General features: G+C 41.0%; 1 protein-coding gene across 2 annotated transcripts in view; it reads left to right on the top strand.

Moving 5' to 3' along the window:
- The window catches only part of sipa1l1 (signal-induced proliferation-associated 1 like 1), an 89,819-nt gene that overhangs the window by 50,599 nt on the left and 11,424 nt on the right, over nt 1-27,796 (top strand). For both annotated transcript variants that reach the window (XM_039598894.1, XM_031730233.2), the window contains exons 3-18: nt 1,830-1,949; nt 2,574-4,122; nt 4,361-4,583; nt 4,982-5,112; nt 7,802-7,990; nt 8,714-8,888; nt 10,773-10,876; nt 11,244-11,401; nt 18,348-18,927; nt 20,864-20,962; nt 22,120-22,295; nt 22,602-22,889; nt 23,331-23,480; nt 24,140-24,273; nt 26,310-26,407; nt 26,530-27,017. In XM_039598894.1, coding sequence (XP_039454828.1) covers nt 2,707-4,122; nt 4,361-4,583; nt 4,982-5,112; nt 7,802-7,990; nt 8,714-8,888; nt 10,773-10,876; nt 11,244-11,401; nt 18,348-18,927; nt 20,864-20,962; nt 22,120-22,295; nt 22,602-22,889; nt 23,331-23,480; nt 24,140-24,273; nt 26,310-26,407; nt 26,530-27,017 — 4,409 coding nt within the window. In that variant the 5' untranslated portion in view covers nt 1,830-1,949; nt 2,574-2,706. The remainder of the gene's footprint in view (nt 1-1,829; nt 1,950-2,573; nt 4,123-4,360; nt 4,584-4,981; nt 5,113-7,801; nt 7,991-8,713; nt 8,889-10,772; nt 10,877-11,243; nt 11,402-18,347; nt 18,928-20,863; nt 20,963-22,119; nt 22,296-22,601; nt 22,890-23,330; nt 23,481-24,139; nt 24,274-26,309; nt 26,408-26,529; nt 27,018-27,796) is intronic.

The raw sequence follows: 27,796 nt of genomic DNA, 5'->3' as shown, positions 1-27,796 counted from the left end.
TCTACTAATGTGTTTCTGGAAAAAATGAATAAAAGCAAAACGCAGTGATTTGCAAATCATTGTAACCCGTTTGAAAACAGTTGTACTAATTTACCAGTTGAGACACGACAATTGAGAATTGTTTTTTGTCCCAATACAATCTGCAGAAAATAGAGAGGCCTCTTCAGGAAATCCAAAATGTTCCCTTAGTGTTTGGCTCCTCATTATGTGTGTAAGGGAAATAGATACTTGTGCTCAGACACACATATGCTTAAGTGAAATGAGAAAGAATTTGGTGTGCAGTGAGCAGATTCTGTAGTACACCAAAGCACCTTAGATCTTTTTCAGATCAGGGTCAGGTTACAGATGGTATAAAAAAATATCTTAATTACTACTTGGAGCTGAACCGCGTAGATGGTTTCGGTTTTAAAGACATTGGAGAAATTTGTGACATAACCATGAATCATGTTAGCGATCCAGTGTTTGTTCCACTTACATTAAAGATTACACTCAAAACGCTCAACAACTCTGCTACACCTATTGTTGTGGTTTTCCCGGTTAATCCACAAACCAAGAAAAGGTAATTTCATGAAAACTGCTCACAGCGAGTTCTGTGGGAAGCGATCAATACCCCTCTTCTTTCTCACTCACTCACACATACACACACTCTTACTAAAAGATGCACTGTACAAAACTGTGTATCACCATGGTGATTCAGAATGTGGTCTGAAAGGGAGAAGTGGTGCATCATTATGGACCCACCAGTAGACGAGCACATACTGGAGCAAGCTGGTCCTTCTTAAACTCGTGAATAGTGCTGTAAAGCAATTACTGCCACATTGTGTTTGACTGACTAAATGAGCTGCACATCCTTACTGTGGCATCCTGTGAGGGGTTTTTTTTTTGTGCTGTATTACTTTAATCTCCATCCTTAAGGTACTTAAGTGGCTCTAGTTATCTAATATACATTTTAACCTTATAATGTCTACTAGAGTACTTTTGCATGATCCACATTTCAAACAAATGTTTACTTACCTTGCACTGTGACTTGGTCCAGCCCCCAAGTTCATTCATTTTGCCAAACAACCTAACTTTACCTAACTTTGTCCTGATTGACTGCCACTATCAATGAGCCAGAGCTCTGCGGTGGACATGGCCATATTAAACCTGCTGATCTATAACATAATGGGTATACAAGAGAAGGAAAAAAAACTGTCTGAAGTAAGAGGAGTTTACTTTAGAGCAGGCTGAAGCTTAAGCTTTTTTTTAAATGTTTTTATTATTTGTCGTGTTAATATTGGGCATCCACCATTGCATAAAGAGAAAGGGGGGAAAAAATATATTTTAAAGATATTTTTAAATATAGCATTTTTTTAAGACTCTTGCTGCTTGTTGAATACTAATACTTTTGATGTTATACGCTGGTAGTTTTATAACACATTGCAAAGTCTAAGCTAAGAGGCTCCAATTTTGGAAAAAGGGTTTTGCTGGGAAATGTACTCTAAAGAGCCTGAGGAGACATCATTCTCAACTTTACAGGCTGTGAAATACTCCCTATGACTAGATAGCAGACTGGGCTTGATGTGTAAAATTACTAGGTTCTCATGTAGCTGTTAATTAAATAACGGGGGATCTAATCTTTGACACTGCAGTAAAAATGGATAGACTCTAAATCCTAGAGTATATTCTGTATGCTGTGTATGAGGATCTCAAAATTTCACAAAAATACCGTAGTTTCCTATTTCTTTACTACTGCAGTAGAGTATCTGAAAGAAATGTAATACTAAAGAGTATGTAGCACTGAATGTAATTTGGGTTGTAATCTGACTTGTCTTCGGTCTTCTTCTCAGTTGCCGAGTTCCAGATAGTCCCCTGTCACCTGATTCCTAAGCAGACTGCTTGTAAGAATCTTCAACAATAAAAGTTGGCCATCAACTCATTTCTCTTCATCAAGACTCACTACTGTAGAGGTACAAAATAATTTTCCCCCCTTTTTAATGGTTAAAATCATTAGCGCCATTTATTCTTCTAGATTGTCCTCGTGTAAGCTGACCATTGGGCATATCGTCTCCAGACATGACAGGCTTTTCATGAATGTAATAGATCCTGATCACACTTGCCTTATGGTGTCCAAAATCCCCCCAAAGAGATGGACACTTTTTGGTTCCTACAATGATTTTTATTTATTTATTTATGTAGTTCTCTTTTTTGGGAGCATTTTTTAAGGGTTATGTTTTCAGAAATCCAATGCTGCTGTAAGGCAATTCTCATTTAGTTCCATTGTATGCACCTTGTAGAAAATATAAATTAGATTTTTTGGTGAACTTTCTCTTAATGTCCCAAGTATTGTGATGCAACTATTGATAAGTGTTGAATATAATATGTATATTGCAATTTTTAATTAAACGTTTTGAAAGCTCAGTGTTTGACCTGTAAAATTCCGACTCATTTTTCCATTGGTTCTTAAGCTTTAACCATTTCACTGCTCCCCTTTTGTTAAGTATAGTTATTAAATATTGGTCTACAATAATTATTATATTACTAAAGAAAATATTGAATTTTTCCTGTTTACTTTTCCTTTTCTGTTTCCACAGCACTAAATGTCCCTTAGCCTCTTGAATCACTTCACTCAGTGGCCGTTATGTTGACCCGAATCTAATCTCATTAGCACCCCATCCTTACCTTTCCCTCCCATCTCCCCTCCCAACACCATTTCCCGACTCCGTCATGACCAGTCTGAAGCGCTCTCAAACAGAGCGCTCAGTTGGGGGCTCGGTGTCGGCTACCGATGAGTTCTACACTCGTCGTCTGCGACTGCCTAATGGAGGGGCACCACCGCCTCGCAGTGAGAGCGCCCACATCTCCTCTTCTTCAACCACGGGCACCAACCCTGGTGTCCCAAAGATGGGGGTTCGGGCTCGTGTAGCTGACTGGCCGCCAAGAAAAGATGGGGGAGGAGGGGGTGTTTGGCACATCACCGTGGAAACAGACTCACCCAGCTCTACCAACACCACTAGCTCTTCAGGGTCAGGAAGTGGAGATAGAGAAAGACTTGAAAGAGGGGGAGGAGGTGGTGGTGGAGGAGGTGGTAGTGGTGGTAGTGGTGGCAGTGGAGGAGGGGGGGTGTCAGCCGTCACAGCCCATAGCAATCTCTCAGCCAAGCTGGGTCACCTGATAAGCCCACAGGACTCATCCATGCTGCGCAACATCCATAACACACTAAAGAGCAAGATGCAAAGCAAGGGGAAGGACAATCGCTTCCTGTCACCGGATGGCTATCTGGGTTCCCCTCGCAAGGGCATGAGACGCATCCGCCAACGCAGTAACAGTGATATAACTATCAGTGAGCTCGACGGGGATGGGAACGAGGGCTGGTCGTTCTCCGGGTGGACACCCATGCACCGGGAATATGGCAGCACTTCATCTATAGACAAGCATGGTGTGTCAGGAGAGAGCTTCTTTGATATGCTAAAGGGATACCAGTCCGCTGAGGCCCCGGATCAGCGAAGCCCAGCTCCAGAAAGGCTAACAGAACTCCTTACTGTTGCTCCCATTAAACAGGCTGCTCTGGATCTGCCAGATGGACCTTTAGGTCCAGCCAGAGGTAGTCCTGCCAGTCGGCTGAAGGAACGAGAGAAGCATTTGAAGAGAAGGTCAAAATCAGAAACGGGTGGAGAGTCTATCTTCCGTAAGCTGCGCAGTGTAAAGGTGGAGGGTGACACATCAAGGGCTGGCTCAGATGCTGAAGATGGTGGGAAAGGGGATGAGAGTGGACCACCTCCCAAACCCTGGGCGTGCCAAAAGGGATTTGCCCATTTTGATGTTCAGTCTCTACTCTTTGACCTCAATGAGGCGATTCAAAGTCGGCAATCTGGAGCCAAACGCAAAAACACCACTACTGGTGCCTCTGCTGCTGCTGCCGCCTCTGCTTCGGCCTCGTCCTCCCTTTCGTCTAATCAGAGTGGAGTGTATGGGTCACCTTGTGGCTCCCAAGAAGAGCTAAGCAAGGAGGGGACAGGAGGCGGTACCAACCCTGCCTTGGACCCTGGCGATGATAAGAGCAATGATTTGGTTCTCAGCTGCCCTTGTTTCAGGAATGAGATTGGTGGAGAGGGTGAAAGGAACATTTCTCCTGTTAAACAGGTAGGTCTGCTTGAGTAGTCATTATATTTTCTTAGATATATGCAAATATTGTAATGCATTTTAATATATAAAATGGTTTCTCGGGTTCTGCTGTTTTAATATTGATGCTGCAGTCTGCAGATCTGCATTTTGAAAACACAGCTCTCAGATTTCTGCATATTTAAGATGTAAAGATAAAAATAGGATGATGTGGTTTACAGCTTGCTGGCTTTACCTTTCCTTTTTATTAATCTTCCAGCAGGGAAGCATAGGAAGCGGTGGGAGCTCAAGCAATTCCTCTGGCAGTACAGAAGAAGGCCCTTTGGATGCCACCCTCACTACCCATTTTACCAATGCAGGTGTGGCTGTGTTGGAGGCTTCCAAGGACGGGCCTAGTCAACATGCCGACAGGTCCAAACGATACATTGTGGAACATGTTGACCTTGGCGCCTATTACTACCGAAAGTACTTTTATCTCAGAGGTGAGAAAACTGGATAGTTTGGGCTTTTTTGATTTGTAGTTCTTCAACTTTAATGGGTGCTTTTCAATTTGTCTTACTGAACGTTTCCAGTCTTAGAGCAAATGCTGTGGACTGTATTGGCAGAGAAAATACCATTTGTAGTGTTTTAGACACTAGTTAGACAAGGTGCAAAAGTTATACTTCACTCTGCATTACACGCGAGAAAACCTGGGAACCAGCGAAGAGTAATTAGTAAAGGTGCGAACGTTCTGTAAAGTTTTAATAGTTGATATAATTCAGCTACAATACATATAGTGGAATAATCGCTCAGGTTTTCTTCGTTTCTGTAGTTTTATCTTTCCTTTTCTCTGTCATCAATTTATGTCTGCGTCTGAAATCCCAATGCTCTTCACCCCTAGAGCACTGGAATTACCTGGGGGTAGACGAGAATCTGGGCCCTGTGGCGGTGAGTCTGAGAAGGGAGAAGCTGGAGGAACACAAAGACCATGGACAGCAGTACAACTACAGGGTCATTTTCAGAACGAGTGAGGTAACATACATTCTGACAAATAGTGTGCTATCTGTCTGACGTGTTCACGATTTTGTTATATAATTATTATTTTTTAATAAAGTTTTCATTCGCCAGGGTAAGCTTGTAGCTTTTCTAGCTATTCCCACTGTGAAAGTTCATGTGAACATATCTGTCAGTATTTAGTATGCTCTCCTGAGTGATCTTCCTGAAATGCTTTTATGAGTTCAAACTGTGTAGGAGTTGACATATAAGAACTGCTCCCTGCTTATTGATGAAGCCAGTTGGGGGGAGACATTATAAAAGCTTCAGCTCAAGGCTGTCGTACACAGCTCAGGATGCTACCGCCTCCGCTCCTTGATACCACCATAAATTACTGCCCATTTGATCTTGTTTTTATAGTTTCCTCCCATTTGTTTAGCCCAAATTCTCAATTTTTTCGTGAATCCCTCTAGCCCTTGTTTCCATCAGTAGACACAGTAGAACTATAGATGCACGTCCTTATTCGCTGAGCCGAACACCCACCCACCATCTTTGTCAGCCTTCATCTTTGAAGGGCTGAGCTGTGCCATTTTGCAGCTCAACGACACTAAAATAGCACCTGAGGTATTTGAGTGAAGAAGGTAAAGCATTGCTTTTCTATTAAAGCGTGCCATGAGTAATAGCCCTTGCAATCTCTTGGGATGACGCACGACCTACTGTGCTATGTTTTCCTCTATTTTTCTTTCCTTCTCTTGCCTCTCAGTCTCTTCTCTAATTGCTATTTTCAGAGCAGGGAGCTTCACAGGTTTAGATATATTTGTGTGCCTGTGTGGGAGTGAGTGGGTTGCACTAATGTTGAAGACAAAAGTCCAGGGACCAAAGAGGGCGACTGTCCTTTTAATACTGCCCATGTTGAGTTTAAAGTGCTTTTCTTCTTCGGTTTGTTTAGTACTGAGTGTGCTGGCACCGATTCTGGACTTTCCAAACACCACGTGAAGGCAAAAACACACTTACAAGTGGCATGGGACCACTACTGACTAACAGCTGTTAGTTGATAGTAGATATTCAGATTCTGGACTTTCAACAGTCTTCCTGATTTATTCATGGATGTCCTCGTTGAGCTTGTTTTACCCTGAAGCCTTAGTATTCACACTGGAAGCTACAGCAGCAAAACCTACACTCTATTTATTTTCTCCCTTAGCCAGACACTTTTCTGCATTTTGCTTTCCCTGTACCAGCAGAGAGTGGAAAAAAAATATCTGTTTTTAGACTGGATATTGTGGAAAAAGATTAATTTCATGAGTGATCCTAAACTGAATTTAATTGCATAGATCTTAAGGCCTCATCACAGGCTTCCTTCCAGTTTTCCCAAAATAGAGTTACTAGTATTCTACAGAGGGCTGGATAGCTAGTCATGCTGTTATTGTTGCCTGTTACAAAGAACAAACACACTGCGTGGAGCAGGAAGGAAGAGCCAAGAGAAGAATTATCTAACCAGCAACTAATCTGGACTCGATCTGACGGGTGTGCTATGAAGCAAGTTTATTTGCATTAACGGGCTGGATAAGCAGAAGCTTAAAACTATCAGCTTTCTCTTTGAACCTAGGTGTTCTTCATTTAACTCTTCTTCGTTTTTTTTTTTAGTCTCTTGCTTGAGTGCTGCCTGCTTCAAGACGAGCAGGTTATGGAGAGCTATGAAGAACACAAAGCAAAGTCTTTTGGCATAAAGATAGAATTGCAGTCAAACAGTGTCTCAATATTCCATATTTTCCCGATATGCATTTAATTTCTAACATAAATGCTGTGCATTAAAGCTTTCAAATTTTAACTTGATATATTTAAATATGATATCTAAAGAGTTTAATATGCTCCCATATTGAGGGATAAGTGGAAATCACTTCAGTTTTAGCCAAATCAAAGTGAATTTCATTTTAATCATTGAATATTCTGTGATGAATACCAATAGACCAATCAAATTTCCATTAGCTGTGGAAGCAGTGTAAAACTGCACAAAGCATAAAAATGATTAAATCTGCACCATCAGCAGGAGAAGCGAAAGGGTTGCTAAAACTATGAGCAAATAGTTTTTTACGAGACCACAAAGGTCTCGTAAGCTGGATAGTGTTGTGGTAAGACCACACACCTTTGGAGCGGAAGTCGCAAGTTCGATTCCCTCCCAGTATCCAGTAAAGGTCCGGGCTAGGCCCCCCATGCCAAACACCAAGCCCTGGAATGGCGCGGCTACATCTGCAGCCTGTCCACAGCTCGGGCACGACACATTTCACTGCATGTTGTACTCTGTATGATCATGTATGTGACCAATAAAGCTCGTTTCTTTCTTAAATATTAACAAATGGCTGTGCCATATTGTAGTTTTCTGTTTGTAGTGTTTATGCTTTTATGTAATTGAATGTAAAAGCAAGGGTTAGAAATTAGCAACAGCTATAAACTCATGCTTCTGTGAGTTTCATGCGCCGTATTAAAACCATGTTAAACTCTTTTTTTCCTTTTTAAGTAAGTTGAAATTGAAATCTTGATATTTTTGATGGTTTGATTCGATAGTGACAAGGGTCTGCTAGAATAGGCTCCAACAACCGTGAACTGAATAAGTGGGAGAAGATTGATGGATGGAGTATTAGGGTTTTTTTTAAAAGTGAAAATGATAATAGCTTTGACCCCTGCAATTGTGTTTTTGTTGTTCTTTTCCTGCATTATGGGTGGTCTCCAGCTAAATACTCTGCGGGGTTCCATCCTGGAAGATGCTGTACCTTCGACGTCCAAGCATGGTCTAGGTCGAGGCTTGCCCCTCAAAGAAGTGCTGGAGTACCTCGTGCCTGAGCTCAATGTTCACTGCTTACGCCTGGCACTCAACACACCTAAGGTCACTGAGCAGCTGATGAAGCTGGACGAGCAGGGGGTAAGGAGATGCAGCGAGCACGTCTTGAGGTTTGATTGTGGGTTATGATGGGCCGGATGAATCTGCTTGATTAATTCCTTTGATTGTGCACATTTGATTACTGCTTTCCATTTAGTGAAAAGACAGTGTCATGCAGACATGGCATATGCTCAGTAGAGTGCGATCCTTTTGTGCGTGCATTCGATCGGTCTTTGAGCCGAAGAACTTTTCCAGCTGGTAACCTGTACTATAGACTATGCAAAGCAAACGATTGTCATTTGGCATTTCATGAATCGTTTAGTGTGTGGGTGTTTTTCTGTGAAGGGGATGTTTCACTGTTGAACTAAATTCTTTTTATTTATTTTTGCTGTATCTCTTTATTTACTCCCACAGACCGTTATGTGGACTTTATCTGAAGAAACTGTTTATATGCATACTGTGTCGATGTGTGTCGATGCATGCACACACAACATAACCCTTTAAAAAAATTATATATATACTCAAAAGCTCTTTGATACTTATGCTTTCTGATGCAGTTATCAGAAGCTGAAACCTCTGAAAATGTCAACATGATTTCTTAGGAAAATGGCACAAAATCACTACAGAACAACCCAAGGTTATTCTTAAAATGTCAACATGAGTCCTGCCTCAAATGTCAACATGGTTACTCTGACATGACTTCCACTCAGTAATCTCCAGTTGTTTCTCCCCTTTTCATTGGAATAATGTTTGTTCTCTCTGCAGCTGAGTTTTCAGCGAAAGGTGGGGGTGATGTACTGCATGGCGGGTCAGAGCAGCGAGGAGGAGATGTACAACAACGAAGCGGCTGGGCCTGCACTAGAGGAGTTCCTCCATCTGCTGGGCGAGAGGGTTCGTCTTAAAGGCTTCACCAAGTATCGAGCTCAGCTGGACACAAAGAGTATGTACATTTGCAAAAAACTGCCAGGTGCCAGTGAGGGTGTGAGGGAACCTTTATATTTGATCTTACGCTTACATTGATCCTGTCTAATCCAGCACAGCATGTAGTAAATTAGTAAATTGGCACGCACTAAATAGAAGTTTGCATTGATCAAAAAGTGCTGAGTTCAGTTGCCCAGCAAGTATTTGATGGATTGGAGCATGCAGGGGGTCGTCAGAGTCTTTTAGATTATGTGTATACAGACATGGGTTCAGTGCCTGAACTTGCATTATGATAAGCACATTAGACCTCATTCACATGTTAAAGGACTGGTCAGTGACTCCCTGGCATCTTCTGGTTGCTAGGGAAAAATGTATATTCTCTGACCAGTCGGGGAGTGATTGCTGCACCAAAAACTTCCTTTAGATTGCTTTGGTCACTAACAGATAGTTTGCATGGAAGATGGCAACTTGCCTCCAAACACTTGCCAGCTGAGTGGTAGTAAAACTTGGAAAAATGTGTGATCCAAACTGGAAACTGGAGAGGGAAAACAAGCACAACTTTTACTTTGAAGATGATCGGGCTTTGTTCCTGGTTGCTCTTTTTTGAGTACCGTTGGGAAAGTAGTTGACAAGCGTTTGGCCTTGGTGTAGCACCGTACACCTTTTCTCATCCAACTTGGCCTAGTGGCTGTGGGCAACTTCTCGTACCAACTTACCAGTTAGGGAACAAACGATTTTATCTAGTGACATGTGGTTGGTGGGGTTGAGGGGTTACTGACTGGTCAACGTCTGTATGATTAGGAGTTTAGCAAGTGATTTTATAGTTTGTCATCAATCTCCAGCAGATGCAAATACTCCAAACTGTGTTTTTCAGTAAGAGAGCTGAGTAAAACTGAAATCTGTCCAAGTGTTTCTTCGTGCAGTGATGGCTAAATAACAGATTGTCTTCTTTGAGTATTGCACTAGTACTAAATAATTGTTTCCTTATAAAATGTTTGTTACACTTTTTATTAGGATGAGAGTATGTAATGTAAACAGTGGAATTAATTGTTGAGGTTGTAAGTTATTATAGCATTTAACTTGATTTCATTTCCTTGCCCTTGGCACCTAAATTCCTTGCAGTTTTCAAAACATTTAATTATGAGCAGATGGAATACATGTTTTGAAATTTTCTGATTCTGCTTTGCTCCTCCCCCCATTTTCAACTCCAGTCCCCTTAAATCCCCCTCACTTCCTTGACTTCGTTCACCGATTCTTAAGTTTCCTCAGATGTTTCTTCAGACATGTGACAGATGGCCTTTGGTTTCAGATTACTGTATTTTCTTTTGGACACTGATATTGATCCTCTGTGGTTCTGCCCTTCTCCTTTGCCAGACCACCTGTGTTTGTTCCAAACAGAATTGATGTCCACTTTATTTTTGCTACCTCTGTGACATTTCCAAGCCTGTGTATGATATTATGTTATCCATATTATCCCTGCATGAACTAAGCCATTGCCCAATACCCTGTGAGACAAAAACTGCCCCAATCAATTTTCGCAGGATGTGTAATACAACCGTTAGTAGCCTCTAGCAAATTGAATACAGCCATGCAACGCCCTCCTTAATGAATGCGTGTAATTAATTGAGGTAATCTAGCTGGTTTAAGTACGGCCTTTAAATACCTTGTGACTGTTTGGCTCTCTAAATGGAAAACATCAACAGCCTGGTGAGGTAGTGCAGTGGCTCCCTGACTGTAAAGAGGTGAGCGTGTTTTAGGGCCATCTGAACGGCATATAGTGGAGACGAGCATGGGGGAAGAAAATTAAACTAAAACCATCGAGTGTATCACAAAGAATGAATGTGAACTTGATTTTTTATTTTCCTGAAGTATGAGACATTTATTGCAGTTTTCTCCTTCTCAGCTGACTCGACTGGCACCCACTCGTTGTATACTACTTACAAGGATTATGAGATCATGTTCCATGTGTCCACCATGCTGCCCTACACACCCAACAATAAGCAACAGGTATGTTAATTTACAGGGCTCACAGCTTGGATACACTAAAATACCTTTGGATCCACCAGCAAGTTGTGGCTTTTCATTAGAGAAAGTAGTAATCCATGGTATGCACATTTTTAGAGTTAATATGATCCTGTTCTTTGTGTATATAGATGTAGTCAAGGAGGACCTGCAGAGGGTTGGTAAGACAGAGGAGGATGCTAGAGGATGGTGTCAGATAGAGGCAGATAATTCACTGTGGCGACCCTTAAAGGCCGAAACAAGAGAAACAACAGTAGCTCAAGTGCTGTTATTTTTTTCCTCTAGATGTCGAATTAATTATGTTATGTTATGTTAATTAACTTTAGCTTCTCTCTTTGAAAATGTTTTCCAGTTGCTGCGGAAGCGACATATCGGGAATGATATCGTCACGATTGTGTTCCAGGAACCCGGGGCGCTCCCCTTCACTCCTAAAAACATCCGCTCACACTTTCAGCACGTCTTTGTGATTGTGCGAGCACATAACCCTTGCTCCGAAAACACCTCCTACAGGTGAGATTCAAGAGTAAAATAAAATGCTGCATACTACTTTTCAAACTGTGCCCTGTTTGAAGCCTAAACAGTGCTAAAATAACCAGATTGATGCTGTAATTGAGACTTGGTCAAGTCAATGAGAATCCAGTCAGTCTACTTGAATCTGGAGAGGTTACGTCCAGACTAGCATTATTCAAAGCAATACATGTCAAAATGTGACAGTTAAGGAAGGTGAGTTCAAAAACTACACACTGAACTAAAAAATAAGGGCTATAGAGGTCGGTTGCAACATTCCTTTCTATGTCTTTTCATTACATTAGAGGTTATCTAAGGCCAATTCTTTACCTGCCTTTTCAAAATGTCTGGAAAAATCCTGCATTTGAGGACTTGCATGTGACTTATGATTCACTTTTCATCACTTCAAAAACAATAATGCTCTCATCCTTCTGCTCCGATTGTTGCACGGCTCTCGTTGCCTTTGCAGTTCCATCATGGAGTAGGCTGAGAGTGTTGAGAGCCCTCTCTACAACTCGCGATTTATTTCCCCGCCGTGAGAGGGTGTAATATTAAATACAATGTACGAGTCTGAAATAATTTTTAAGAAATTATTTATATTCTGCCTTTGCAGTCTTTCGTGTTCAGCGCTGTTCAGATTTGAAGGGCATTTCATTTAGCTCATTCCTGGCTCTGTCTTTTTATCTAGTTTTCTGTCATTCTCTCTTATCTTGCTCTCTAGGACTCTGCCTCCCTCTCCCACTAATGGCTGTTTTAATTGCTGTCAGAGCACATTGTGTGAGGACTTAATTGTCCCCCGTGGGGCTACTTCACTACTAAACAACAGCACCACACATACACAAACACATGTGAGCAAAGCAGCCAATAATGAATTGAACAGAAGAAGAGCAAGTACTATTGACATGTGCCTTATGCGACTCACAAACGCAAGTTAAGTTTTCTGAAGTGAAAAGGAGTTTTCTGCACACCATATAAAGGTGAAACATCAGCTTTCAAAAATAAATTATGATTCATAGTCACCACAGGAAATTGACTGAGTCATAAGATATTAAGCAAAGGTGACCTAAATGCTTTGAAGCTTTGGTTTGTTTTCTTAAGGTTTGTGAAGACGGGGGCATACACACTTGGTATTGAACTACTTCACTGTTCTGTTCAATTTGTCATTTTGAAAGTGGGAAAATTCTGGGTTCACCGTGCCTTGCACCTGCTTTCAAACATTTAGAGATCAAAACATAAACTATTCTGCTCGCTCAATGTCTGCTCTTAGTGGCAATGTAAAAAAACGATTTCTTTTGTTTGATATGAATAGAGCAAACTACAATAAAATGTGTAACCCCATTTAATGTAAACCAGGATGTGTTTTCTGTTCACTGCTCTAATGCTGCTAGTATCTTGTACAGTTAAATGTAATTGCCTGTTAATACAAAATAGGCTACTCTGAAATGATATTTTGATGGCTGCAACCCAAACTGATTTTGTTATAAGACCTAGTGCGTGAGCCAAAGGCATTAGAGTGCTGCCGAAAGCGATACTGTACGTGTAACTGAAAACTGATGGAGGATTTCATTTAAAGGATTATACTGGCATTTTCACTGTAATCAAAAAATTAGGTAATTTGAGTTCACTCTGTGAAAAGAAAATAATGCAGAAATCTACAGATGTCTTTGGGGCTAAAAGCTTCTGTAAAATACAGCTACAGAGAAATGATGCGTCCTCACCAGAGACTGGAGAAGCACGATACTCAAATGCTCGAGTAACAGTTTATTTTAAAGGTGTGAAAAATGGTCTCTTTCCTACACGGCTTAAGGTCAAGTGGGCACAAGTGTATTTACAGTACAGTGCAAAAGTCTTGAACCACCCCTTATTTTTTTTTTTTTATATTTTACTTCTAAGGAATAAGACTTAAGGCACATAACTGATGGAGCTTGACCAGTATTATGTGTGCACATAGCATAAATCTTGATACTTGTTTTCACACCAAAGTTTGAACGTGATCTGACGTTGCGAGTTTGACCTAAAAACTTCCCGTAGCCATGTATGCTTTGCATTCTGGGATGCGGTAAGGTACTATAGATGTGTAAAGGTCAGCACGGATGGGTGACTGTTCGTGTTCTCCAATAGTCCAGAACACAGCATCTTCTCCCTGTATTTACTTTTGTTGCTCTTGCCCGAGACACATCTGGCCAATGAGCGGACTGAATGTTTGTAATGGCGCATTTTGATTCGCCTGGTTCTCTGTCTTTGTTTTAAAAAAAGAAACTAAGCAATTGGGAAAAAGCTGCATGTTCACAAACTTTTTAACTAAGTCAGGTGCATATTTTTGTGCATGTTTCAATAAATTGCTGCACCTCTATCCGGTTTAGCTAGAAAAATATAAAGAAATGAGGTGTGCCCCAAGACTTACAGGTAACTTTATATCTATGCAAAATGGTGTCTATACCTTCAGAGATGTTGTCTTTTTTGATGCTTCCATGAGAGAGTAGACACTTCCACACAGTCCAAAAAATGGTCCCATTGCCTCTGGTTCATATTGGATTGCCTTTGAAGAAGGCACAGTTTCTCAAGTGCATCGTCATCTCCTGACAGATGTCGCACGCTCACTGAGGCTGTTGACATTCATGCCCCAGCTGGAGCCATAAGGCTGGCAGCCGTCAGATAGTTTCCTCTTAGATATTGTTTCCTCTCGTCTTTAGGTGGTGGTCCGTAGTTGTGTTTTGATCGACACAATAAAGTGATTCATTCCACAACTCGCAGCTTTTGTTATCATCCTCACAGTCGAGCGTAAACTTTGATATGTCACACAAGCAGGAGCTGCCTGAATGGCTCTTCGATATGTCTCAGCACTCCATTTGGAAACTACTAGTGTGGTTACTTATTTCCTCTTCAATGATAAATTCATTGGTACCTTAACAATGTTGTTCTTGCGTCAGCATAATGTTGCCATCCTGGACTGTTGGAAATTGCAGCTGACCAATCACATTGTGATGTAATAACTTTGGAATGTGAAAAAAAAGGTTTTCATAAAACGCATAAAACAGTTAGAATTTCTCGAAAAGGTTTTATCCCCACAAATTTGAATTCTTTTAACTCTTTGCATGACCCTTAGCTAAAAAGTCACTACATAAACAAAACCTCAAAACTTTTAGATAACAAAAATAGTCCGTGCTTTGAATATTAGTTGTCTAAAGTAGACAAAAACATAATGTATACCTTCCCCATAGCCACACTCTCACAATCTCGCACTCCATCAGGTATTGACATGTTCTTTTTCTTGGCCTGGCTCAGTGGGCAGCAGGTCGTAGATACTGGAAGAGCAGAACTGCCCACACATTGGATATTTATAAGACCACAAATCAGTGAAAGCCACAGGAATGTGCTCTTTCATTTCTTTTACTAAACCTCCTGCCATAAGGATCACACAGCAGCCTCACAGTGCAGCAGTTCCCCAACACTCCTTTTCCTCTCTGTCTTCCTCACTCGCTTTTCTCATTCCTTCTCCTCATTCCCCCCCCTCCACATTCATTATTTCTTAATGCTCTTTCAGTCTTTTCCCCTTGCTTTCATACCTCTACCTAACTCTCTCCATCACTTTTCTCTGTCCTGCATGAGTCACAGGTCTTTGGTTGACTGACTCACAGGTGTTTGAGATCAGTACAAGTGCTTTTAGAGCTCCAATATAATTCATTGAGTGATGCTGTAGTGATGGAGAAGAATAAGAATAAAAGGTCACATTTTATTGTAACCATTTGTTCTCCCATCGTATAATCACTTTAGCTACCCCTCTCTCAAATACCCGGCATGGTTCATTTGTTATCGACAGAAGCCCTGGCTAATAGAGCTATGCCGCTGCCAGTTTCTCATCAGATTTGAGGTTATTATTTTTTTAGAGTTGGATTATATGCTAGTAACAGTTTTAATAAGGATGCTACAGGGCAAAATACTTTCATGTAATGTCACTTTATATCTCACTTAAACTCTTTACTGCTGCACTTTATGGTTATTTTAATCCTTCAATAGAGAGACATCAGAATTAAGAAGACTTCTAATTTTCCCTGGACACGATATATTTTTCTAAGATGTTGTTCAAAAAAAAAAAAAGACTTTAATTAATTTAATTTAATGGAATTTTATTTCAAATTACATATAATTAAATGTACCTGCAAATGCTTAAAGGTGTACACAGTAGAATGGGAGGTAACAAGTCATATTATACTGTAAGTGAATTTAAGTTGTCTGTAAATAAATGTAAGTATTTACATTTATTTATTTACATTGTATTTATTTACAAGTTTATTTAATAACTTTAGGCACATAAATTATTTTGTAGGTAATTTTATGAAAGTCCATAAGTAAGTAACTACTTTGTAATTTCTTGGTAACTTTGTGGCAAAATGAATAGTATTTCCCCGGCTTACATTGCAAGTCCACTGTACTTTTTGGAGTGTGTGCCATGGACAGTATTACGAAGTGGCTAAACCTTCCCTAACTTCCAGGTATTTTACAGGGAAAGAGACACTGTGCACTTGTTTGAACAGTTTAAAACAGTGATTTTTAAAGGGTGCTGTCATTATAAGGTCACACAGGCTTGCAGATTTTAATGGTATTTATTTTTTTCTTTTAAGTTGGTAAAGGGGAGAACATTTCTTATCATATTTATATTGGTAAAATAAAAGAAAGCTTGAATAATAGAATATCCAACATGCTTATTGGCATAATGAATATTAAATAAAGATGTGAAAAAAGCAATATTAAGCCACTCCATAACACATGCGCTCCAAAAATTACAACACATTTTCAAAATTACCATGAAATTGAACACTACTTAAAATAAATTAATAACGCAACACTTAAATTTGCTTACAGTATAATTATTTTGCTCATTAATCCCTTATTCTAATCTGCCTACCTTCAAAGAAGTTGTAGGCAAATATAATTACATTGTAAGTTCAAATAAAATAATTTCAATTCCGTTTAATTACAGGGGAATTATGTCTTTAGTCAGAGGCATTTATTTGTTCCCTGCGATCATGTTAAACAAGTCAAGCTGTGAACTAACAGTGTGATGTAATTTTCCCTCCATTGTAAGGGTCATATTGAAAATATACACAGTTAAAAGAGTGAAAACTGCTAAACCGCTAACAGCAGAAGGGTCTTTCATGTTAACACGTTTGCATGCCCTGACACCTACGCATGTACACGCTACCTGCTTTCCTTCTCCTTGTTTTCAGCACAAATGCCAGGAAGGAAATGGAGACAACAATTTGACTTACTCTGTTTTTTTAAATTAATACCTGTATTGAATTAAAAACCTGCTCTCTGTTGATGGCCAGGGTGTGGTTGACCTTCATGTTAGATCAGAGAAGCTGTGACAACGTGGGCACGCTGGGTTGATGCGCTGATGGCGATCTCCTTTTTGGCACAGACAGGCATCTGCAATGATGTGTCTGCTGACTTGGAAAAGCAAAAAAAGAAGTGTAATGTAGTACGTTTAGCAAAGTAAAATATGCTAAAATATGTTGAATTATGTAGTAACTTTTATTTATTTCTAATTCACTCTCTCATACGAAGGACTTTTCACTTCTGCACTTGAGGCAGATAAAGGCCCCGTCCCTATTTGTAGAAAAATGGCACTAGCATTCCTGTGAGTATTCCCAGGATGCACTTGCCAGCTGTGCACAATAATAGCTTGTGTTCATTCTCAAAGGCAATTTTGTCTAGAAAACAATCCTTCTTCTCTTACCTCAGGCCCACTTTCCCATGTTGCAAACATGGGAAATGAGGTGTCAACGATATGATGGTTAGTTTAATTGAACACCCCATGTCACCAATGAAGATAGGGTGCCTCTGAGGTATGTTTAGAAAGATGTGGGTGGCACAGGTATCGCTAATTAGACAAAGCTATTAATCCTGGTGTCAGCATGTATGTTGACGCATGTCAGCGGGGAAGTGTGTGTGTGTGGGATGAGAGCTCCCATTTCTACAGCTACTCTTGTCAGCTGGCAATTATCACCTGTGATTGAGCACATTTGGTTATGAAGAGGTTGAGACGAGGACAGGTGGCCAGCGTGCAGCCACAGAGCTCTGTAGACCGTTTAGAGAACTGTTTCACTCTCAGACATTTTAGAAATAAAGTTTTTAAAATTTTCCCCAGTATGCAATAATTTCCTGATGTTTCCCCCACACAGACCTCTTTTCTTCCTTTCTTAGCCACATATTCCTTTTGTCTCACACTGTGTTTTCTGGGGCTTTGGACAGCAGATTTAAAATAGCTGTCTCCCCTCATCCTCCCCATCTTTCCTCGCTTTTCATGGCTGCTCAGCTGAGTTCCTGACATACCAGAGAGAGCAAGTATCCTCAGATGGCCATTCCAGGGACTTAATGAAAGGAGGAAGGAATGAGGGGGAAGGAGGTGTAGGAAAAAATGCAATCACACAGCTCCTTGATTCAAATGAGGTTTTATTTACAGCTTTGATGCGGGTTAGAGGCATTCGGTGTTTCACAGGTGACTCGACAACCCGATAAGACGTCACAAAATTCTATAAAAACTATAAAAATCATTTTTAAAATGGCCTGTAAGGACACTAAAGTGTATCAATAATAAGAAAGTAAACAAAAGGAATAAAGAAATTATACATTTCTGTTTTTATAGCTTTACTCTAAATTTCTCCATTTCAACATTACGACAACAAATTAAAGAGAGATAGCTGTGTTGCAGTGTATGCAGCAGCTTTTAAATCTGATTAGTCTAAAATGGCAAAGAGTTCAAGCTTTTCGTGGGACATATTGTTTTCATTTAAAGTAAAATAATCTGATGTCTGAATAAAACACAGACTCTAAATTTGCCCGGTTCTTGGCCTGGAGTTTTTTTTTATCTGTTCTTTTCTTCTCCCGTTTTTATTTCTCTTCTTTCTTTTAATTTCTCTGCCTGGTCTCTTCCTCTCCGTTGTAGTGTGGCCGTCACCCGCTCCAAAGATGTACCCTCTTTCGGCCCCCCTATCCCAGAGGGTGTGACGTTCCCCAAGTCATCGGTGTTCCGGGACTTCCTGCTCGCCAAGGTCATCAATGCGGAAAATGCTGCCCACAAATCACACAAGTTCCGAGCCATGGCCACCCGAACGCGGCAGGAGTATCTGCGCGACCTGGCTGAGCGGCACACCACCAACACCCCGATTGACCCCTCTGGAAAGTTCCCTTTCATCTCGCTTGCCCACAAAAAGAAAGAGAAGAGCCGGCCATATGAAGGGGCAGAGCTGCGCAGTCTTGGGGCGGTGACCTGGCCGGTCCATGCTGAGGATCATGGGAGTGGAGGAGAAATGGAGGCCCTGCTGGCCATTTCCAATGACTTTTTAATCCTGTTGGACCAGGAGGCCAAGGCTGTGGTGTTTAACTGTGCCACTAAGGATGTGATTGGCTGGACGCTTAGCAGCCCCGCATCTTTGAAGATTTTCTACGAGCGGGGTGAAAGCGTGTCTCTGAGGAGTATTAGTAATAATACAGAAGACTTCAAAGAGGTGGTCAAACGTCTAGAGGTTAGAACACACACAAAACAATACACATAAAACTGGTGCTTGTTGGTGTAAAGCTGTGGGTCGATGGAGGGAGTTGCAGTCTGTGTTCTGGATCTTCTTGAAATTAAAAATAATTTTCATTTTCATGAGTGACCTGGCCGAGAAGGAAGCCGACATCATTATTATTATAAATGTGTGATAGCTGGAAATATAATTAAGTTTTGAACCTTCCTCTGTGGTAATGAACAAGTATTTGTTTGTTACACTTTCCCAGTGAGTCATTCATTAACAATTTTTTCCGTCTTCTGCCCTCCGCTCTCATGCCCAAGAGCTACATATTCTAAATTAAATTAGGTTAATTGGTTTATGTGCCAAGAAAAGCTGCGATTTGTTTTTCGAACGTCAAGACGAATATTGTTGTGTCCCTTTTGGACGGCAATGCTCATGCTTGCAACGTTAACCGCGTGCTTTGTGCTTGTTGGAAGTCCTGAAGATGGCAGAATTATTCATTCATATTAATAGCAGAACTGTACTGAGAAACCAAACCAATGGAAAAAACGCCGCTGGCTGCCATTGATCAGTTACCTGGCCCACTCACAGTCTCGCTTACTATTCAGTGTCGGCTGTCAGTCTGCCAGAATGACAACATTTCTGCATCCACATGCCAAAGCTGCTGTCTCATTACTGGTCTCTGCTTATTGAGGGAGTTTCAGAGACACCACTGGACAACATACTTCTTAATGGCTCATACACCTACACATACAGTGAAGTGATGCTAGTTCGTCCTTAGCTGTTTCCATGGAAACTGGTCTGAGGAAAAAAAGGTGTTTTCTTATGTAATCATCAATGCTTTAGAATACATTCATTTCCCCGGCCTCTATCTGCCTTAAAACTGTGTGTGTGTGCGTGCGCGCACACATATGTAAAGTGTTTCTGAAGCCTGTGCTGAATCTGACATCTTTCATTTGCACACATGCATACAAACATATTTGAACACTTGCACTTCGTTACTTGGCTCGGGACTCAGAAGTTGATCACATGTTGCATTTTATGCATCTGGCTTTAATCTTCAATCGCTTGGACTACCTCAGTGCCAGACCGTGGAAGGGAAGTGGCCTCGGGCCAGCTGCTTTTTGGAACCCATCTCTTCTACTCTCCCTCTCTTTGTCTCCCTCTCTCTTTCTCCTATCCCCCTATTTTTTCTTCTTGTTTTCTATTCCCCCCCCCCCCTTTTTTTTTTCTTCTTCTTGTGCTCGCTTCCTCTCCCACACACATGTTCAGCAACATCAGAGGGCAAAATAACAATTCCTGTCAGGTGCCAGTCTGCATCATGATTTATTCACACTTTCATGTGAAGTTTGACTTCTGCAGAGCTTTTGCTAATACGCTGTTCAGATAGAAAACTGAGAGGCACCCTGAAGCCACCAGGCACATCAGCAGAAGGGCTGTGACTGACCACAATAGGATAAGTTTGTTGGGAATAAGGATTAGTATTGCCACATCTTTTATCAACTTATTAGTTGACCTTTAGAGTATTATGGGATCCAAGCTCTTGTATTTTCACTTTTCCATAACTGATTTTAGTTCTTCACCGCCAAATGAAAACAGTGACCCAGAAGTTTACCCAGTTGTTCTCATACAGCAGGAGAGAAAGCTGCTTTTATTCTTGTTGTTTAATAAGTTTGTATATATGAATGCTTGTTTTTATTCATGCAAATAAAAATCCTAAGGATCACACAGGTTGTTTAAAACTGCTTCTTAAGTGAAAGTCCATTATTCCAGTATTTCAAATGTCCTGCAAAGTTTTTTTTTTCCAAATAATAACTTATTTATGTTGAACCAAAATACACCCCAGGGGTTGTTTGGTTCTTTTCTTTAGCTTCTGTCCTCCAGTTGTCCCTGTCCTTTTATGGCTCACATCCACTTTGTGCACCTCTCTGCCCTTCTTTATATCCAGTTCCTGACTAAAGGCTGTGAGACATCAGAGATGACGCTTCGTCGAAATGGCCTGGGGCAGCTTGGCTTCCACGTGAACTACGAAGGCATCGTAGCTGAGGTACTTGTCCATTCACAATGAAAATGTGTGTCTGAGAACTGTGAAGCACATTCGGGGGGAACACTTGCTTATGCGCTGTTTGAGAAGCTCCTAATTTGTAGCCGTAAAATGTTTGCTGGTGATGAAGCAGCCCCGGGGAGATGATTTGCATCACAACATAGCAACTTGTTGTTGTCATGCAACAGATGTTTGCACACATTTCCTTTCTCAGACAACTTGAGGTTCAAATACACCTTTATTTTTAGTGACAATGAGTATTTTACCAAAGCGATGTTGTATAATTTAATAGTTTAATTTACACAGATGTGCTTGTCCAGCAGTATGAAAAGCCAAGTTGTTCAGTTTTTATGCTTTATTTTGTTCAAAATTCTTTAGCTATATATATATATATATATATATATATATATATATATATATATATATATATATATATATATATATATATATATATATATATATATATATATATATATATATATATATATATATATATATATACACACACATATATACACACATATATATATATATATATATATATATATATATATATATATATATATATATATATATATATATATATATATATATATATATATATATATATATATATATATATATATATATATATATATATATATATATATATATACACACACGCTGTAATCTACGGTGTAACACCCCCAAGAAATCTAACGACACATGGAATTGATACAGCCCACAACTACTGTGACTGGCCTGTTCAGCATCATCGATTCATCTTGTGCATTTCTGCTTACTTCTCCGATGCATTTTTTTGTTTTATGAGTGAAAGAATAACAATCATCACCTCAGTATAAAGGATAATAATCATAGCATCAATATAATGATTCAGAAATAACAGCAATTTCCAGGAATGAGATTGCTGAAACTATTGGAATGGATATGAGGGAGTGTGCAAAAAAAAAAAAGTGGGTACCCACGAAAGGAAAAAAATCCCAGCATTCTTTTTTTTTTTTTTCTATCAGCTAAAACACTGAGACATGACCACACAGGCATAAATGCGGGCAACAATATCAAAGGATCTGCAAAGATTCCCCCGCAGAAGTCAAAATCAGGCATTACTGAAGATAAAGAAAATATTCTGGCATTTTCACTTTTTGTAACTTTATTTTTAGGTGGAGCCATACGGCTACGCTTGGCAGGCAGGACTGCGGCAGGGAAGTCGTTTGGTGGAAATCTGCAAGGTTGCTGTTGCAACTCTGACCCACGAGCAGATGATTGACCTCCTGCGGACTTCGGTGACAGTGCGCGTTGTTATCATCCCGCCACATGATGACGCCACTCCACGCAGGTACGTGGAAAAGGAAATTATGTGTGTGTCATAGACTTTTCATAGAAGTTGCATGTAGCCACTGTAGTGTCACATGCTGGTTTGTGGCAATGGCCAAACTTGAAACCTTGAGTTTGGTGTTTTGGCCCAAATTTTGTGTCTTTGGAGTCAGAGGTGACCAATATTTTTGTCCCAAGTCTTGAATCTTATGTCAACCCTTTTCAATTCCTGTGAGAGTAAAAAAAAAAAATAATAAAAAAATAAGGATATGCAAGCCCTTATTCCACACAGACACATTTAAACTAAAATTTTTCTCTCCCTCCACAGGGGCTGTTCAGAGCTCTATCGGGTGCCTGTGTCAGAGTACAAGGGCAGCAGCAGCGACAGCGGTTCCTTTGAGTACAAGTTCCCCTTCCGCAGCAATAATAACAAGTGGCAGAGGACATCAAGCAGCCCTCAGCAATCGCTGACTGCCTCGCCACAGCCCCACACACCCAACCGAGCCATCAGCCTCGGTAGCTCAGTGGGAAAGACGCTGTCAGCCGAGAGGCTGGAGAGGGGCGGTGTCATCCCGCGGAGCGTTAGCAGCGATGGACGACCTCTAGACACCAAGAGGTTAGAGCTTGTTGGCTCTTTAAGTATGTATGATTGGAAAACCGTATTATGTTGAAGGAGACTGGGAAAGGTTTACTAAAGAGAGAGCAAACTGGAAAATATGTGCTGTGAAAGCCAGAATCCTCCAGCTGTTTAACTGATCAGTTGTATTTCAGTCCATATTTTCCTGGGAAATAGGTTTTATTTATTTATTTTTTTCACCTTTGCTGAAATTAAACAAAACATCTTTCCATACAATGAGTGCTTTTGTGTTTTAGAAGTAGACTTTTTTTCCCCATATTGATTGTTTGGGATCTGGAGCTACAAAATAAAAATCCATCGAAATTTTCCTGAACTTTGACAATTGAACTTTTATATTCTTTTGCCTCAAAAAAACAAAAACCTTCATGTTTTCGTGAGCAGATAAATTCTTACTGTTTCTCCGTCTTTCCTGTACACCAGGATGTCTCCAGGCAGTGAGAGCTATAGCCTGGCCTCATCTTTGGCGCTAGGCCGTTCCCCTCATAACCGCAGCTCTCCCAGCAACCTGTCCTGTTCCAGCGACGCCTCTGGGAGCTCTGCTCACTGGAGACAGAAGTCCATGCCCGAGCAGTAAGGAAGGATATGTGGATATGGATGTGATTTATGGATAGTGACTGTCTATTTTATGTACAAAAATCCCCAGTTTCTTCTCACTACAAAGTTTTATGCTGCCTTTAGGGATTTGTGATTTCATTCATCAGTGATAGAAAATCCACTGCACTGTATGTGTGCTCTGACATATGGTCAGGTATTTATCGCTTCTCTTCTGTAGATGTCATAAAATATGTCTTAAACCAACAAAAATCAACAGGTTGACGTACCGTTTTAGACGTTTCAGATTCATTTATGTTTAAGAAGCTGATTTATGCATTTATGCATCCTTGTGACATAAATTGTTTGAATTTTTTATATATATGTATATATATTTTTTGCTATATAGAAAAAAGTTGGCTTGAAGTATAATCTTTTGACAACCATAACAGCATATGGCATTACTGTAGGAGAGTGAGATCCTAGCATTTAGGTCTTTGTCTCTGTTAATGCTCCTGACAGCATCCCCCCCCCCTTTTTTTTCAACTTCCACCCACTGTAGCCTGTGGGGAAAATGTATTCTGTTTCAAACTCTGTTTCGCTATCATTACTTCCCCTGTATTTTTAATCAGTAAAAACACATTTAAGTAACTTTAAAAAAGGGGGTTTAATTTGGTGCATGTGCGCTCGTTTCCTAGATTTGCAAGCAATCGCCACTCTCCGATGTCTGGGGAGAGACGAGAGGTGGCTGGAGAGAGCGGGTCAGGTGGAAAGTCCTCTTCCAGTTGGTCCAGGATGGATGAAGGGGGAGGAGCCGAACGAGGGTCAACAGGTATGTTGGGATTAAGTGTGCTGTAAAGTCTTGGCAAATTGTGGCGTATTCTAATACTATCAGTAGTGTAAACATAAAACACAGCATAAATGCGAGCCTGTGGACATGTTTTTATAGACATCAGGGCAGTTGGCTTTTCAGTTTTGAGGGCGGAGGAGGAGACAGCACTGGAAAGAAATCATCCATATTTATCTGTGGTGGTAAATTTCTTTGAAATGACAGGTATCTTGAAGAGTGTGTGAGTAGTGTTTGTGTGTGTGTGTGCCTCCTCATCTACCTCGTCTGCCGGTGACATTTTTTTTTTCTTCTTTGCAGCAGCAGCTTTTTCATAGAGATAAAAACTCTGACAGCAGCCACAGCGCTTCCCTTCCACTCCCCCCTCACTCCACTCCTCCTCTTCCACCTCCTTCGCCTCTGCAAGCTGTGAATTATATTGCCTTCACTGAGGTCTTAATGTCTCTGCAAACAAAATGGTGGAAACGTAATGAGACAAATGGCAAAGGAAGGGGAGAATTATTGAATAGGGATCGGAAAGAGGTGTTCAAACGGTGATCTCGGGTACAATAAGTGGCTTTTTGTTTGTCACTTTCCTTTCTGTTCTATACGACTTAATAAGGAGAGAAAAGGGAGAAATTCCTTTCTTTCCTGTCAACACAGTTGGCCACCCTAGTCATTGTGCGTCTTTCCTTCCCTCCCTCCCTTCAGTCTGTTCCTCATTCTCCACTGCTGCTTGTTTTTGCCTCTCATTCAAACTTTTTTTTATTATATTGTACATTCCCTTTCATTTAATTGAAAGTATTCTCCCATGCACTGTTTTTGGGACCTTTCTTTTATTAAAGGCCTGAAACCCACAAAGGCTTCTTTCCCCCCCTGCTGCTCCTTTGATTCTTAGCAGGATGTTGCTTTGGTTGATTGTTGACCAGCCTAGTTTCAGTCATGTCCTCAACCTGTTCCTGACCGCCACAATCACAGTTAAAGGCTTTACTCTTTCATTTTGTGGTTGTTTATAGCACTTATGTCGTTACTGGTCAGGGTGGAACAATGTAAACTGGGCCAGTGCAGCCAGAGTCAGCCAAGTGTCTGGCCCTGCACTGTACAGTCTGCTCTCTCTGTGGTTTAGGGATCTGTCCTTTTCCTCTTCCTTCCATTTTCACCCTTTGACCTGCCAGTCTTCAGCAACGATTATGTGGTCATGCTCTGTCCAGAAATAACACGAGTCACGCAGCGGGCAGAATACATACTTTTTTTTGTTACACACACACAAACAGGACATTTGCTTACCCTTTAGCCTCAAAAGGGCTTTCCACCAGAGTAATTACATGGTTAATTCATGGAGAAAATTACTATTTGTCATGACTTTTCAATACTTTTTTTATATTTAGCTTAACAAAGTAACTCTTCAGAAAGTAAACAATACACAAATCCCCACATATGCTTGTATATAAACACGTGCACTCCTGAAAAGCAGGCATGCACACGTGCTAACATCCCTTATTACTGGAGAGCCCCGTAGGCTGTGGTGCAACTTTGCAGATTAATGAAAGTGCGACTGAATCTACATTTCTAGATTCATCCCAGCAGATGTTATGATATCTCTCTTTACTCCCTCTGTCATGATGCTGTGGTCATTAGCAGCCTCATCTGTATGTCTTGTTGCATAACATCCACAGAATTATACAATAGTCCCAATTATACCCCAAGTTTTGCTTGGGGACACATAAACACGTTTTCTCACGCGGCACAGCTTGCCTAGAACAAACAAAGCCAGCAGGGACCATCTGGGGACAAATTTGTGTTTGATGTGCTTGGCTTTTGCTGACAAGTGATGTGGGTTTTTGTTCATGGACATGGCAAAAGCAAAATAAAGTCCGTGTCAGTGTCGTGAACCTCTCGGAAGCGCGACTACTGTAGTAGTAAAATGTATGCAAATGAACATAACTTCTGTGTGTATTCATCAACCGTTGTTTGTGCCACAGGGTGTGCTCTCATGTGCTTGTCACCAGCCCCAGCTGTGTGTAATGGTCTATTTATTGCAGAGGCCCCAGTCTCGAAGTCTGGTCAAGGATACTCGGGAGCTCCTCGTATCCAGAGGCAAGAACAAGTCATCCACCTGTCCCCGAAGAAGGGCAGCCAGGTCAGGCTTTACATGGTTTTTGACATGTTGGTGATGTAACTACATGAACATTTAGTCTTTTTTATAACCAGAATATTTTATCTTTTTCCCTGTACTCGTCCCTATTATCTTTCGTTATGCAGTCGGATGGCCCTTACTCTGGTCACTCCAGTAGTAACACACTATCCAGCACAACTTCTAGTGGAGGCCACAGCGACAGTGACAAATGGTACGATATGGGGACCGGTGGGGGCTCCAGTGGTGACCAGGGTGACCCAGAACCCAATGGCCTGGGAGGAGGTGGTTACCTCCAGGGCGCCTCAGCCGACAGCGGCATCGACAGCGGCTCTTTTGGAGCCTCTCACCATGCCCACCCCCACTCTCACCACGGCAGCACCACCTCGCTGCTGGCTCCCAGTGGAGGCAGAGACAGCAGGGAGAGGTCCGCGTCCCCATGGCACAGTCCAACGGAGGGAGGCCGCAGGATGCTCGAGAGGTCGCCTGCTGCTGCAGAGTCCCCTGGCCCTCCAGGAGAGAGAAGCATGGACGGAACAGGTCGAAGTCCACCTACTCACCTCCTCGTTAGAGACAGCAGCACCTACAGCCTGAGTGACACTGGATCTCACTCAAGGTGTGTGTGGGTGTAAAACCTAAAGCTTCAGAAACTTATCCTCTAAGGCAGGGAGTGCAGGCTTGAGGGTGGAAGTTTCAAGAAAAATGTTGTGATATGATTAAGACTCCTGACAGAAGAAAAATGTTTTAGCTTCTTCTAAAAAAAAAAAAAAAGCTGGATGGTTAAAGCTTTTGTAAAACACTGAAGAAAAACAGATTTGAGAAGAGATCCCACTTTTGATTCAATTGCATACAGCTAATGAACACAAACACTGTAATCCATTTATTGTTTCTCACCTTGAAGCCTAAGAATTGCACCTAGAACGTAATGTGATCACATGATCATACCTGAGGTTGAGGTAAACTGCTTCTAGAAGCAGATGGCAAATACATCATCATACTGTTTTCAACTAAACACATTTCACTAAGAAGCAATTGTTTGAAAGACCTGAATTAAATCTATTAAAGTAGAGAGTTTGACAGCAAAGTCCAACAATGGTAGGAAGTAGACCCAAACCCTCCCCTGGAGTCTAGATGCTGCTGGTGGTGGTGGTGGTGGTGGTGGTGATGAAGCAGTTGGAGATTTAGGTGATGATCTCTGATCTGAAATGGTTAGGAGGTGGGTTTGATGAATGAGAGCGTGAAATGATAATTCAGAAGAAAATGATTGGGTCAGAGTGACGACAACACAATTGAGTTTGACAGCTTGGGAAAGCAGAAGTGATGTAATGAATAGACTGAGTAAATATAAATCTACCTGATTTTGCGTTAAGTGTATTTGTGCAGCTCAGCTTTACC

The sequence above is a fragment of the Oreochromis aureus genome, linkage group 15 (genome assembly GCF_013358895.1).
Source record: "Oreochromis aureus strain Israel breed Guangdong linkage group 15, ZZ_aureus, whole genome shotgun sequence".
NCBI lineage: Eukaryota > Metazoa > Chordata > Actinopteri > Cichliformes > Cichlidae > Oreochromis > Oreochromis aureus.
The sequence above is the reverse complement of the archived record's forward strand: the minus strand, read 5'-3'. Positions and strand labels throughout refer to the sequence as shown.